This window comes from Arachis hypogaea, chromosome 14 (assembly GCF_003086295.3).
Source record: "Arachis hypogaea cultivar Tifrunner chromosome 14, arahy.Tifrunner.gnm2.J5K5, whole genome shotgun sequence".
NCBI classification, from domain to species: domain Eukaryota; kingdom Viridiplantae; phylum Streptophyta; class Magnoliopsida; order Fabales; family Fabaceae; genus Arachis; species Arachis hypogaea.
The window spans coordinates 114,088,156-114,101,367 of record NC_092049.1 but is presented as its reverse complement, the minus strand read 5'-3'; the positions used below and the strand labels follow the sequence as shown (position 1 = coordinate 114,101,367).

Here is a 13,212-nt window from a genome sequence, read left to right as displayed (position 1 = left end):
CCTTAATCTAAAGAAGGTCCTCTCAGGTTCAGAATCAAAGGAAGTTGAAGCCCCGCTTCTTCTCCCTGTCATACAACCAACGAAGCACGAGCAAGGAAAATAAATACAGAAAGTATTCTGTCAGAATTACTGTTAGTGTGAGTGATGCAATATATCAAACAGTTAGTGGGTTAGTGAACTGAATTGTAAATAACAAAGAAAAATGAAAAAGTAGGGGGAAGGGAGAAATTAACTAAAACTGAAAGTAAATTACTCAAACAGAAAATTAAATCAAACAAACTAAAAATGCTCAATCTAGTTATCCTCCAATTTAGTCATTGTTGATTCAAAATCAATCCCCGGCAACGGCGCCATAAACTTGATGCGCGAAAAACTTATCTCATAACAAATTTCCTTCGGCAAGTGTACCGAATTCGTCGTCAAGTAAAAACTCACAATAGAGTGAGGTCGAATCCCACAGAGATTGATTGATCAAGCAACTTTAATTAGAGGAATGTTCTAGTTAAGCGAACTAGAATTTGAGTTGAGAATTGCAGAAAATTAAATGGCAAGAAAGTAAATAGCAGAAATAGTAAATGCTAGAAATAAAGAGCTGAATGTAAATGGCGTAAAGTAAATTGCAGAATCTTAAATGGGAATGGGGTAATTGCTCATAAAAGTAAACGACAGAAATTAAAGAGAATGGGTAAGATCAGAAATGGGGAGTTCATTGGGCTCGGGAGATGTTGCATTCTCCGGATCAAGTTCATTTTCATCTCTTCCTCAATCAATGCATTCATTGATCTCCTTGGAAATCTTAAGTGATCGAATTACAATTCCTTGCAATTCAATCTCTCAAATCTTGATCAATAGCCAATTCCTTGGTCAATTGCTCATGAGAAGAGATGAAGTATGGTCACTGATTATACCACATGCATTTCCCAAACCAAGTGTTGGAAGGATTATAGTCACATATCCATCCAAACCCAATTTGGTCCAGCATGAGAAAGCATTTATAGCATGATCTCTTCATTCCTCTTTCAAGGTTCAGAAGAGATCCAAGTTTGAATAGCTTCTTTTCCAAGATAACTATCCAATTGGATGAAGATCGAAAGCTTTCTAGTAAAATCAAGAGAAAAGATAGAAGAAGAAGAATGAAAACTAATATTGATCCATCAAATTACAACAGAGCTCCCTAACCCAATGAAAGGGGTTTAGTTGTTCATAGCTCTGGAAAATGAAAACAAAGATGGAGAATACATGATGAAAGAAAGACTAGAAGTGTAGAGAAAGTAATACAGAGAGTAGTTCTATGCCAAAGGCTCCCTAAAGTTTCCAGCTCTCTAAACTAATTCAAAGCTACTCCTATATATACTACTCTTCTGATCTTCTAGTTGCCTCTTCAAGTCTTGGGTATGGGCCTTTGGATCTTGAGTTTGAAGCAGTTCTCTTCTTCTTTGGGCTTAGCTTTACTTGCAGAGAGAAAATGTGAAGTGGGCAGGGACCTTGGCTCAGGACGTTAGTGGTGTTAACGTTAAGTGAAAGTGTGGTTCGAGAACGTTAGTGACAATCACCTTTTTCACTAACGTTCCTCACCCAAGTATGAGCCACGTTAACCTCAACGTTAGTGGCACAAACATTACCACTAACGTTGCCTCTTGGTTCTTCGCACACGTTATTGGGACTTACCTTTCCCAATAACGTTGAGAAGCCTCCCCCTTCATTACGTTAGAGTCCACGTTAACTTAGTTAACGTGGCTCTTAACTTTAGCTTGCCAATCCTTCGAGAACGTTAGTGACACTTACCTTTGTCACTAACGTTCCAATGTGCCCCTATTTCCCACGTTAGTGTCCACGTTAACTAGATTAACGCGGCTTCTAACGTAGCAATGCTAGCCATCTCCAACGTTAGTGACAAAGGTGAGTGTCACTAACATTGGCTTATCATTCCCTTATTCACGTTAGCTTCCACGTTAACTAAGTTAACTGATGAGCGGATAATTTATACGCTTTTTGGCATTATTTTTAGTATGTTTTCAGTAGATCTAGTTACTTTTAGGGATGTTTTCATTAGTTTTTATGTTAAATTCACATTTCTAGACTTTACTATGAGTTTGTGTGTTTTTCCATGATTTCAGGTATTTTCTGGCTGAAATTGAGGGACTTGAGCAAAAATCAGATTCAGAGGTTGAAGAAGGACTGCTGATGCTGTTGGATTCTGACCTCCCTGCACTAAAAATGGATTTTCTGGAGCTATAGAACTCAAAATGGCGCGCTTCCAATTGCGTTGGAAATTAGATATCCAGGGCTTTCCAGCAATATATAATAGTCCATACTTTGCCTGAGTTTAGATGACGCAAACTGGCGTTCAACGCCAGCTCTCTGCCCAATTCTGGTGTTCAGCGCCAGAAACAAGCTGCAAAGTGGAGTCCAACGCCCAAACTGGCACAAAAGCTGGCGTTCAACTCCAAGAAGGACCTCTACACGTGCAACACTCAAGCTCAGCCCAAGCACACACCAAATGGGCCCCGGAAGTGGATTTATGCATCAATTACTTACTTCTGTAAACCCTAGTAGCTAGTTTATTATAAATAGGACGTTTTACTATTGTATTAGAGATCTTTGGATCATCCTGGATTGTATTCTGATCCTGTGATCACGTTTTGGGGGCTGGCCTCTCGGCCATGCCTGGATCTTTCACTTATGTATTTTCAACGGTAAAGTTTCTACACTCCATAGATTAAGGTGTGGAGCTCTGCTGTTCCTCAAAGATTAATGCAAAGTACTACTGTTTTCTATTCAATTCATCTTATTTCGCTTCTAAGATATTCATTCTCACTTCAACCTGAATGTGATGAACGTGACAATCATCATCATTCCCTATGAACGCGTGCCTGACAACCACTTCCGTTCTACATTAGATTGAATGAGTGTCTCTTAGATCTCTTAATCGGAATCTTCGTGGTGTAAGCTAGAATGATGGCGGCATTCAAGAGAATCCGGAAAGTCTAAACCTTGTCTGTGGTATTCCGAGTAGGATTCAATGATTGAATGACTGTGACGAGCTTCAAACTCGCGATTGCTGGGCGTAGTGACAGACGCAAAAGGAGGGTGAATCCTATTCCAGCATGATCGGGAACCTCAGATGATTAGCCGTGCCGTGACAGGGCATCTTGGACCATTTTCACAAGAGGAGGGGATGTAGCCATTGACAACGGTGATGCCCTTGCATAAAGCCAGCCATAGAAAGGAGTAAGACTGATTGGATGAAGACAGCAGGAAAGCAGAGATTTAGAGGAACGAAAGCATCTATATATGCTTATCTGAAATTCTCACCAATGAATTACATAAGTGTCTCTATCCCTATTTTCTGTTTATTTATTAATTATATTCGAAAACTCCATATCCATCTTATATCCGCCTGACTGAGATTTACAAGGTGACCATAGCTTGCTTTATACCAACAATCTCCGTGGGATCGACCCTTACTCACGTAAGGTTTATTACTTGGACGACCCAGTGCACTTGCTGGTCAGTTACACGGAGTTGTGAACCTTGGTATTGGCATCACGTTTTTGGCACCGTTGCCGGGGATTGTTCGAGTTTTCGGCAAGCTTTTGGTCCGGTAACATCAGTGCCAAGTTTGATCCGGCAACAACACCAAGTTTTTGGCGCCGTTGCCGGGGATTGTTCGAGTTTGGACAACTGACGGTTCATCTTGTTGCTCAGATTAGGTAATTTTCTTTTTGTTTTCTTTTCAAAAAAAAATTCATGCATTCATGGTGTTCTTCATGATCTTCAAGTTGTTCTTGGTAAGTCTTCTTGTTTGATCTTTGCATTTGCATGTTTTGTGTCTTTTCTTGTTTTTCATATGCATTCCTAAATTCTTTATGTCTAAGCATTAAAGAATTCTAAGTTTGGTGTCTTGCATGTTTTCTTTGCATTAAAAAAATTTTCAAAAATATGTTCTTGATGTTCATCATGATCTTCAAAGTGTTCTTGGTGTTCATCTTGACATTCATAGCATTCTTGCATGCATTCATTGTTTTGATCTAAAAATCTCATGCATTGCATCATTTTTCTTGTTTTTCTCTCTCATCATAAAAATTCAAAAATAAAAAAAATATCTTTCCCTTTTTCTCTCTTAAAATTTCGAAAATTAGATTTGACTTTTTCAAAAAATTTTAAAATCAAGTTGTTTTTATGAGTCAAATCAAATTTTCATTTTAAAAATCTTATCTTTTTCAAAATCTTTTTTTCAAAAATCAAATCTTTTTCAAATTTCTTAGTTATTTTCGAAAATTCCAAAAAATTTTCAAAAATCTTTTTCTTATTTTTATATCAAATTTTCGAAAATAACAATAACAATTAGGGAAAATGACACTCTCCTCCCCTGAGAGATACTAAAATGACACCCCCCTCCCCTCTATTTGTAAAATGTACAGTTTAATCCATTTAGTTAAAAATGTTAACAGAATATTTCATTTAAAAAAATTAAATATTTTATTCAATAAAATTAAAATTCTAATTTACCATACTATCCCTTTATATTTATTTACTAACTAAACTCAATTTCTGAGTTAGGATTCCAATTCCCTCACAGTCGCATTCCAGCGCTATTTCTCTTTCAATCTCTTCAATTTCCTTTGGTTGTCTCTGCCATCGCTACCTAGGTGCTGCCATTACTGCATAGCTTTGTGTAATCATCGCCGTTATTATCAATTCAAGTAATAAGGTTTGACATCATTTTCTCAAACTCAATTAATTTACAAAAAAAAATTCATATCATTGGCAATTTTGGATATATCCCTAAACCCTTCATTTTTGCTATCCCTAAATCCTTTTCTTCGTCATTTCTTTGTTTCTGTTATAGTTATTCATTATTAATTACGCCAATTTTTTTTTCATATTAGGAAAATGTCTACCAATATTGAAGCTATATCTAGTGTTAATGAGTACGATGGAACTGAACCCCCTATCGAACAATTATTTACCGATAGTGATGAAGAATATGATGTTAATAAGGATCAATGCGTAGAGAGTTATTTGGATAATGAGGAGTGGAATGAAGATGACTACACTTCAGAGGAAGAAGGTGAAGTAGAAGTTAACATAGAGAATGAAGGTGAGATAATGAAAAGATTTGATGTTGAAGATAATGAAAAGATTAGTCTAGAAAAGTTTATGATATTTGTTGACGTACATGAGTTCAGGAGTGTATTGAGAGATTACATAATTCAAGAGAATTTTGATATAATAAGAGTGAAAAATGAGAAAGCAAGAGTGACTGCCATTTGTGCTTCTGAAGGTTGTCCTTGGAGGATTCATGCTTCTCCTTCTCCGGATGGTATTGCTTTTATGATCAAGAGTTATGAGCCAAGGCATACTTGTATTAGAAAATTTGAAAAGAGAAATGCTAATTCTACATGGATAGCAAAAAAGTTAAAACAATCTTTAAATGCTGATCCAAATATGAGCTATGAACTCATGTCTAATGAATTGATTACCAAGTTTGGAGTTGAAGCCCATCCTAAGCAATTATATAGGGCCAGAAGAAAAGGAAGGGAAGAAGTTGAAGGTTCTCATGCTTTAAGTTATAAGAAAATAGTTAAGTTTGCTAATTTGTTACTAGAAAAAAAACAGGGGGGGAGCATAGTAAGATTGGAGTACTATGATCAAATGACATTGGAAGAGGAAAATCGTACTTTCAAAATGATTGTTACACAATAATGAGTGATAGACAAAAGGTAATATATTTTAATTTGTATTATTTTGACATATTATTCATTGTTAATAATTTATTTTAATTTGTTTCTATTTAATGTCAGGGATTGACACGTGCAGTTTCTGAGTACTTTCCAAATTCATGGCATAGACATTGTAGTAAGCATTTGTTGAATAATTTCAAAGCAAAATATCCATTATTGATCTTACAAGATCTTTTTTGGATGGCTGTCAAAGCTCTAAATGAATTTCTTTTTAAAAAGAAAATGGAAAAGATGAAAATATTTGATAATGATGCCTACCAATATTTGATGGATATCCCATTACACACTTGGTCTACACATGCATTTTACACAAATCATAAAAGTCCACATATTACTAATAATGTATGTGAGTCGTTTAATGCTTGGATAGACAACTTGAGAAGCATGAGTGTGTTGAAATTAGTGGATGGGCTAAGAGTCAAAATCATGATGAGATTCTACACACAGTTTTCTTCTACTGCATCTTGGTCATATAATGTTGGACCAAGAATTGCAACTGAAATAAATAAAACTACTGAAGATGCAAGATATTGCAAAGTAAAACCTGCTGGTGGACATCGATATGAAGTATATGATGGTTTTACAAGATTCCCTGTGAATTTAGTATTGCATACATGTGAATGCAAAGCATGGCAAATAAGTGGGTTGCCATACAAACATGGTGCGGCGGCCATTATTTACATACGGGGAAAAGTGGAGAATTATTGTGATGCATATTACCACAAAGATAAGTACATCATAGCTTATTCTGGACTACACAGTCCCTTACCAGATCTGGATACTTTGGATGATACAGATGTGCTTCCACCACCATTGCGTAGACTTCCGGGGAGGCCAAGAAAAAGTAGGATAAGGGAAAAAGATGAAGATGCACCATCAAATGCAAGGAGAATTTCAACAGTTAGATGTTCTAATTGTAAAGATTTAGGACACAATAAAAAAAGCTGTCAAAGGGCTCCAATAAGAGCCAAGAAAGCAAAACAGATATTCTACTATTCTATTCTTAAATAAATACAATTTGACACACACTTTATATATACAAATGTATTTTTTTACCTTTTCAAATTACAGAAAATTTCAGCAAGTGAATCACAAACTTCAATGATAAAACAAACTCAACAACATGCTTCAGCACAGGCCAAAGCAAAGTCACAACTACAAGCCAAACAAATAAAAAGGGTTAGATTTATCTAACTTTACAACAAATATATGTTTATTAATAGCTTTTGTAAAAGCAAAAAATTAAAATGTACTATTTATTTGATGTTGCAGGATATTAGGAAAGATAAACTTCTTAGAAGGAATTCTTTAAATTTGACAATTCAATGAGTATTTAGAAGTTTCAAGAGTTAGGTATTGGAGATTGCAGCTTGTACAAGGGACAATACACCAACATGAAAACATATTCTATTATGCACAATGCTCTTTATTTAGATTAAGAAACTTACTTTGTAGGGATGTGAAGGAATGAGATGTGAATTTTTTAAATTTGGGATTTATTCATCTCGACTTGTTTTTAAATTTTGATAAAGTTGTTAATAAATTTCAATAGTTTTATGAAACAAATTATTTATCAATATTAATTGTTATACATATTAGCAGTGGTAAGATTTTTTATTTAATATTAAAATAATAGTAAAATATAAAAATAATTATTAACAAAAATTTTGGTAAAATCACAATTTAATAATTAAAAAATTATTGAAGGGTATATTAGAAAAAATAATTTAATTATTAATTTTTTAAAAATATTTTAGTAAAAATATAATTTAATTAATAAAAAAATAATTTATTAAAAGATATTTTAGTAAGTAAAATTTAATAAAAAAAAATTTTTTTACTAAAGGATATTTTTGTAAAAATAATTTTGTTTTTAAAAAAAATGAATAAAGTTAACATTTGTTAACACAAAATTTAAAATGGATTAAAGAGGGGTTTTTTAAAGGTTATAAGGGAGGAAAATGTATATTTTATAAATAGAGGGGAGGGAAGTGTCATTTTAACATCTCTCAGGGGAGGGGAATGGCATTTTCTCTAACAATTAATGTTTTGATTCAAAAATTTCAAGTTTGTTACTTGCTTGTTAAGAAAGATTCAAACTTTAAGTTCTAGAATCATATCTTGTGATTTCTTGTGAATCAAGTCATTAATTGTGATTTCAAAAATCAAATCTTTTTCAAAACTAATTTCAACCATATCTTTTCAAAAATATCTTCTTATCTTATCTTTTTCAAAAATTTGATTTTAAAATATCCTTTCTAACTTCTTATCTTCTTGTCTTTTCAAAATTGATTTTCAAAATTTGTTTCAACTAACTAACTAACTTTTTGTTTGTTTCTTATCTTTTTCAAAACCACCTAACTAACTCTCTCTCTCTCTCTCTCTAATTTTCGAAAATATCTCCCTCTTTTTCAAAATTTCTTTTTAATTAACTAATTATTTTATTTTTTTATTTGAATTTTCGAAAAACTACTAACCTTTTTCAAAAACTATTTTCGAAAATCACTAACTCTTTTTCAAAAATTATTTTCGAAAATTCTCTCCTCCTCTCATCTCCTTCTATTTATTTATTCATCTACTAACACTTCTCTTCATCTCACATCTCTGCTCCTATCATCACCTTTGTGTTTGGATTCTTCATTCTTTTTCACCCCTATTCCTTTTCTTCTTCTACTAACAATAAGGAACCTCTTTACTGTGACATAGAGGATTCCTCTTCTTTTCTTGTTCTCTTCTCTTTCTTATGAGCAGGAACAAAGAAAAAGGCATTCTTGTTGAAGCTGATCCAGAACCTGAAAGGACTCTGAAGAGGAAACTAAGAGAAGCTAAATTACAACAATCCAGAGACAACCTTATTGAAAATTTCGAACAAGTAAAGGAGATGGCAGCCGAACCCAACAACAATAATGCAAGGAGAATGCTTGGTGACTTTACTGCACCTAATTCCAATTTACATGGAAGAAGTATCTCCATTCCCACCATTGGAGCAAACAATTTTGAGCTGAAACCTCAGCTAGTTTCTCTGATGCAGCAGAACTGCAAGTTTCATGGACTTCCATCTGAAGATCCTTTTCAGTTCTTAACTGAATTCTTGCAGATCTGTGATACTGTTAAGACTAATGGAGTAGATTCTGAAGTCTACAGGCTCATACTTTTCCCATTTGCTGTAAGAGACAGAGCTAGAATATGGTTGGACTCTCAACCTAAAGATAGCCTGAACTCCTGGGATAAGCTGGTCACGGCTTTCTTAGCCAAGTTCTTTCCTCCTCAAAAGCTGAGCAAGCTTAGAGCTGATGTTCAAACCTTCAGACAGAAAGAAGGTGAATCCCTCTATGAAGCTTGGGAAAGATACAAGCAGCTGACCAAAAAGTATCTTTCTGACATGCTTTCAGAATGGACCATCCTGGATATATTCTATGATGGTTTATCTGAGTTATCAAAGATGTTATTGAATACTTCTGCAGGTGGATCCATTCACCTAAAGAAAATGCCTGCAGAAGCTCAAGAACTCATTGACATGGTTGCTAATAACCAGTTCATGTACACTTCTGAAAGGAATCCTGTGAGTAATGGGACGCCTATGAAGAAGGGAGTTCTTGAAATTGATACTCTGAATGCCATATTGGCTCAGAACAAAATATTGACTCAGCAAGTCAATATGATTTCTTAGAATCTGAATGGAATGCAAGCTGCATCCAACAGTACTCAAGAGGCATCTTCTGAAGAAGAAGCTTATGATCCTGAGAACCCTGCAATAGCAGAGGTAAATTACATGGGTGAACCTTATGGAAACACCTATAATCTATCATGGAGAAATCATCCAAATTTCTCATGGAAGGATCAAAAGCCTCAACAAGGCTTTAATAATGGTGGAAGAAACAGGTTTAGCAATAGCAAGCCTTTTCCATCATCCACTCAGCAACAGACAGAGAATTCTGAGCAGAATCCATCTAGCTTAGCAAATTTAGTGTCTGATCTATCTAAGGCCACTGTGAGTTTCATGAATAAAACAAGGTCTTCCATTAGAAATTTGGAAGCACAAGTGGGCCAGCTGAGTAAAAGGATCACTGAAATCCCTCCTAGTACTCTCCCAAGCAATACAGAAGAGAATCCAAAAGGAGAATGCAAGGCCATTGACATAAGCACCATGGCCGAACCTGTAAGGGAAGGAGAGGACGTGAATCCCAAGGAGGAAGACCTCCTGAGACGTCCAGTGATCAATAAGGAGCTTCCCTCTGAGGAACCAAAGGACTCTGAGGCCCATCTAGAGACCATAGAGATTCCATTGAACCTCCTTATGCCATTCATGAGCTCTGATGAGTATTCCTCTTCTGAAGAGAATGAGGATGTTACTGAAGTGCAAGCTGCCAAGTTTTTTGGTGCAATCATGAAGCTAAATGCCAAATTATTTGGCATTGATACTTGGGAAGATGAACCCCCCTTGTTCACCAATGAACTAAGTGATCTGGATCAACTGACATTGCCTTAGAAGAAACAGAATTCTGGGAAGTTCTTAATACCTTGTACCATAGGTACCATGATCTTTAAAGCTCTGTGTGACCTTGGTTCAGGAATAAACCTCATGCCCCTCTCTGTAATAGAGAAACTGGGAATCTATGGGGTGCAAGCTGCTAAAATCTCATTAGAGATGGCAGACAACTCAAGAAAACAGGCTTATGGACAAGTAGAGGATGTGTTAGTAAAGGTTGAAGGCCTTTACATCCCTGCTGATTTCATAGTCCTAGATACTGGAAAGGAAGAGGATGAATCCATCATTCTAGGAAGACCTTTCCTAGCCACAGCAAGAGCTGTGATTGATGTGGACAGAGGAGAATTGATCCTTCAATTGAATGAGGACAACCTTATGTTTACAACTCAAGGATCTCTCTCTGCCTCCATGGAGAGGAAGCATAAAAAGCTTCTCTCAAAGCAGAGTCAACCAAAGCCCCCACAGTCAAACTCTAAGTTTGGTGTTGGGAGGCCACAACCAAACTCTAAGTTTAGTGTCAAACCCCCATATCCAAACTCTAAGTTTGGTGTTGGGAGGTCTCCACAAAGCTCTGCACATCTGTGAGGCTCCATGAGAGCCCACTGTCAAGCTATTGACATTAAAGAAGCGCTTGTTGGGAGGCAACCCAATTTTTATTTATCTAACTATATTTTTCTTAGTTATATGTCTTTATAGTTTCATGATCATGTGGAGTCACAAAATAAATATAAAAATTGAAAATGGAATCAAAAACAGCAGAGGAAAAATCACACCCTGGAGGAAGCACCTGTCTGGCGTTCAACGCCAGAACAGAGCATGGTTATGGCGCTGAACGCCCAAAATGGGCAGTGTCTGGGCGCTGAACGCCCAAAATGGGCAGCATCTGGGCGCTGGACGCCAGAACTGCATCCTGGAGAAAAGCTGGCGCTGAACGCCCAGAACAAGCATGGTTTTGGCGTTCAACGTCAGAAAAGGGCAACAAATGGGCGTTGAACGCCCAAAATGGGCACCAACCTGGCGCTGAACGCCCAGAGTTGCGTGCAAGGGCATTTTACATGCCTAATTTGGTGTAAGGTTGTAATTCCTTGAACACCTCAGGATCTGTGGACCTCACAGGATCACCTCAGGATCTGTGGGCCCCACAGGATCCCCACCTACCTCCACTCACTTCTTCTCACCCCTCCTTTACAAAACCCCATAAACACTCTTCCCCAAAACCCTTCACCAATCACCTCAATCTCTCTTCCCCATCACCTCTTCACCACTCACATCCATCCACTCTTCCCCATAAACCTACCTCATAAACTCCACCTCCCCTCAAAAATTCAAAACCAATTTCCCACCCAAACCCACCCTAAATGGCCGAACCTTAACCCCTTCCTCCCTCCCCTATATAAAGCCTTCCATTCTTCTTCAATTTCACACAACACACCCCTCTATACCCTTCTTGGACGAAACACATCTCCCCCCTCTTGTCCATATTTTCTTCTTCTTCTTCTACTAATCCTTTCTTTTCTTGTTCGAGGGCGAGCAATATTCTAAGTTTGGTGTGGTAAAAGCATAAGCTTTTTGTTTTTCCATTACCATTGATGGCACCTAAGACCGGAGAATCCTCTAGAAAAGGGAAAGGGAAGACAAAAGCTTCCACCTCCGAGTCATGGGAGATGGAAAGGTTCATCTCCAAAGCCCATCAAGACCACTTCTATGATGTTGTGGCCAAGAAGAAGGTGATCCCCGAGGTCCCTTTCAAACTCAAAAGAAATGAGTATCCGGAGATCCGACATAAAATTCAAAGAAGAGGTTGGGAAGTTCTAACAAACCCCATCCAACAAGTCGGCATCCTAATGGTTGAAGAGTTCTATGCCAATGCATGGATCACTAAGAACCATGATCAAAGTAAGAACCCGAATCCAAAGAACTATGTTACAATGGTTCGGGGGAAATGCTTAGATTTTAGTCTGGAAAATGTGAGGTTGGCGTTTAACTTGCCTATGATGCAAGGAGATGAGCGCCCCTACACTAGAAGGGTCAACTTTAATCAAAGGTTGGACCAAGTCCTCATGGACATATGTGTGGAAGGAGCTCAATGGAAGATTGACTCCAAAGGCAAGCCGGTTCAACTAAGAAGACTGGACCTCAAGCCTGTGGCTAGAGGATGGTTGGAGTTCATTCAATGCTCAATCATTCCCACTAGCAACCAGTCTGAAGTTACTATAGACCGGGCCATCATGATCCATAGCATCATGATTGGAGAAGAGGTGGAAGTTCATGAGATTATACCTCAAGAACTCTACAAGGTGGCTGACAAGTCCTCCACTATGGCAAGGTTAGCCTTTCCTCACCTCATTTGCCACCTATGCAATTCGGCTGGGATTGACATAGAGGGAGATATCCTCATTAAAGAGGACAAGCCCATCACTAAGAAAAAGATGGAGCAAGCAAGAGAGCCCATTCATGGAGCTCAAGAGGCGCAGGAAGCTCATCACCATGAGATCCCGGAGATGCCTCAAATGCAATTTCCTCCACAAAATTATTGGGAGCAAATCAACACCTCCCTAGGAGAATTAAGTGCCAACATGGGATAATTAAGGGTGGAACATCAAGAACACTCCATCATCCTTCATGAAATTAGAGAAGATCAAAAAGCAATGAGGGAGGAGCAACAAAGACAAGGAAGAGACATAGAAGAGCTCAAGGACATAATTGGATCCTCAAGAAGGAAACGCCACCATCACTAAGGTGGATTCATTCCTTGTTCTTATTTCTTCTTTTTTTTCGTTTTCTATGTTATGTGCTTATCCATGTTTGTGTCTTCAATTACATGATCATTAGTATTTAGTAACTTTGTCTTAAAGTTATGAATATCCTATGAATCCATCACCTCTCTTAAATGAAAAATGTTTTAATTCAAAAGAACAAGAAGTACATGAGTTTCGAATTTATCCTTGAACTTAGTTTAATTATATTGATGTGGTG

General features: G+C 37.0%; 1 protein-coding gene across 1 annotated transcript; it reads left to right on the top strand.

Annotated features, from left to right (window-relative positions):
- Positions 1-5,708: 5,708 nt before the first annotated feature.
- On the top strand, positions 5,709-7,076 carry LOC114925213 (uncharacterized). Its single transcript, XM_029292497.1, has 4 exons — positions 5,709-5,726; positions 5,808-6,647; positions 6,819-6,926; positions 7,020-7,076. Exons 1-4 carry the CDS (start codon positions 5,709-5,711, stop codon positions 7,074-7,076), a joined length of 1,023 nt encoding a protein of 340 aa, XP_029148330.1.
- Positions 7,077-13,212: the final 6,136 nt, after the last annotated feature.

Bases quoted from the DNA above. Each gene is read 5' to 3' on its own strand.
- LOC114925213 (XM_029292497.1), top strand. The intron at 6,648-6,818 runs GTTAGATGTTCT...TTCAAATTACAG, and splicing joins ATGCAAGGAGAATTTCAACA to AAAATTTCAGCAAGTGAATC. The intron at 6,927-7,019 runs GTTAGATTTATC...TTGATGTTGCAG, and splicing joins AAGCCAAACAAATAAAAAGG to GATATTAGGAAAGATAAACT.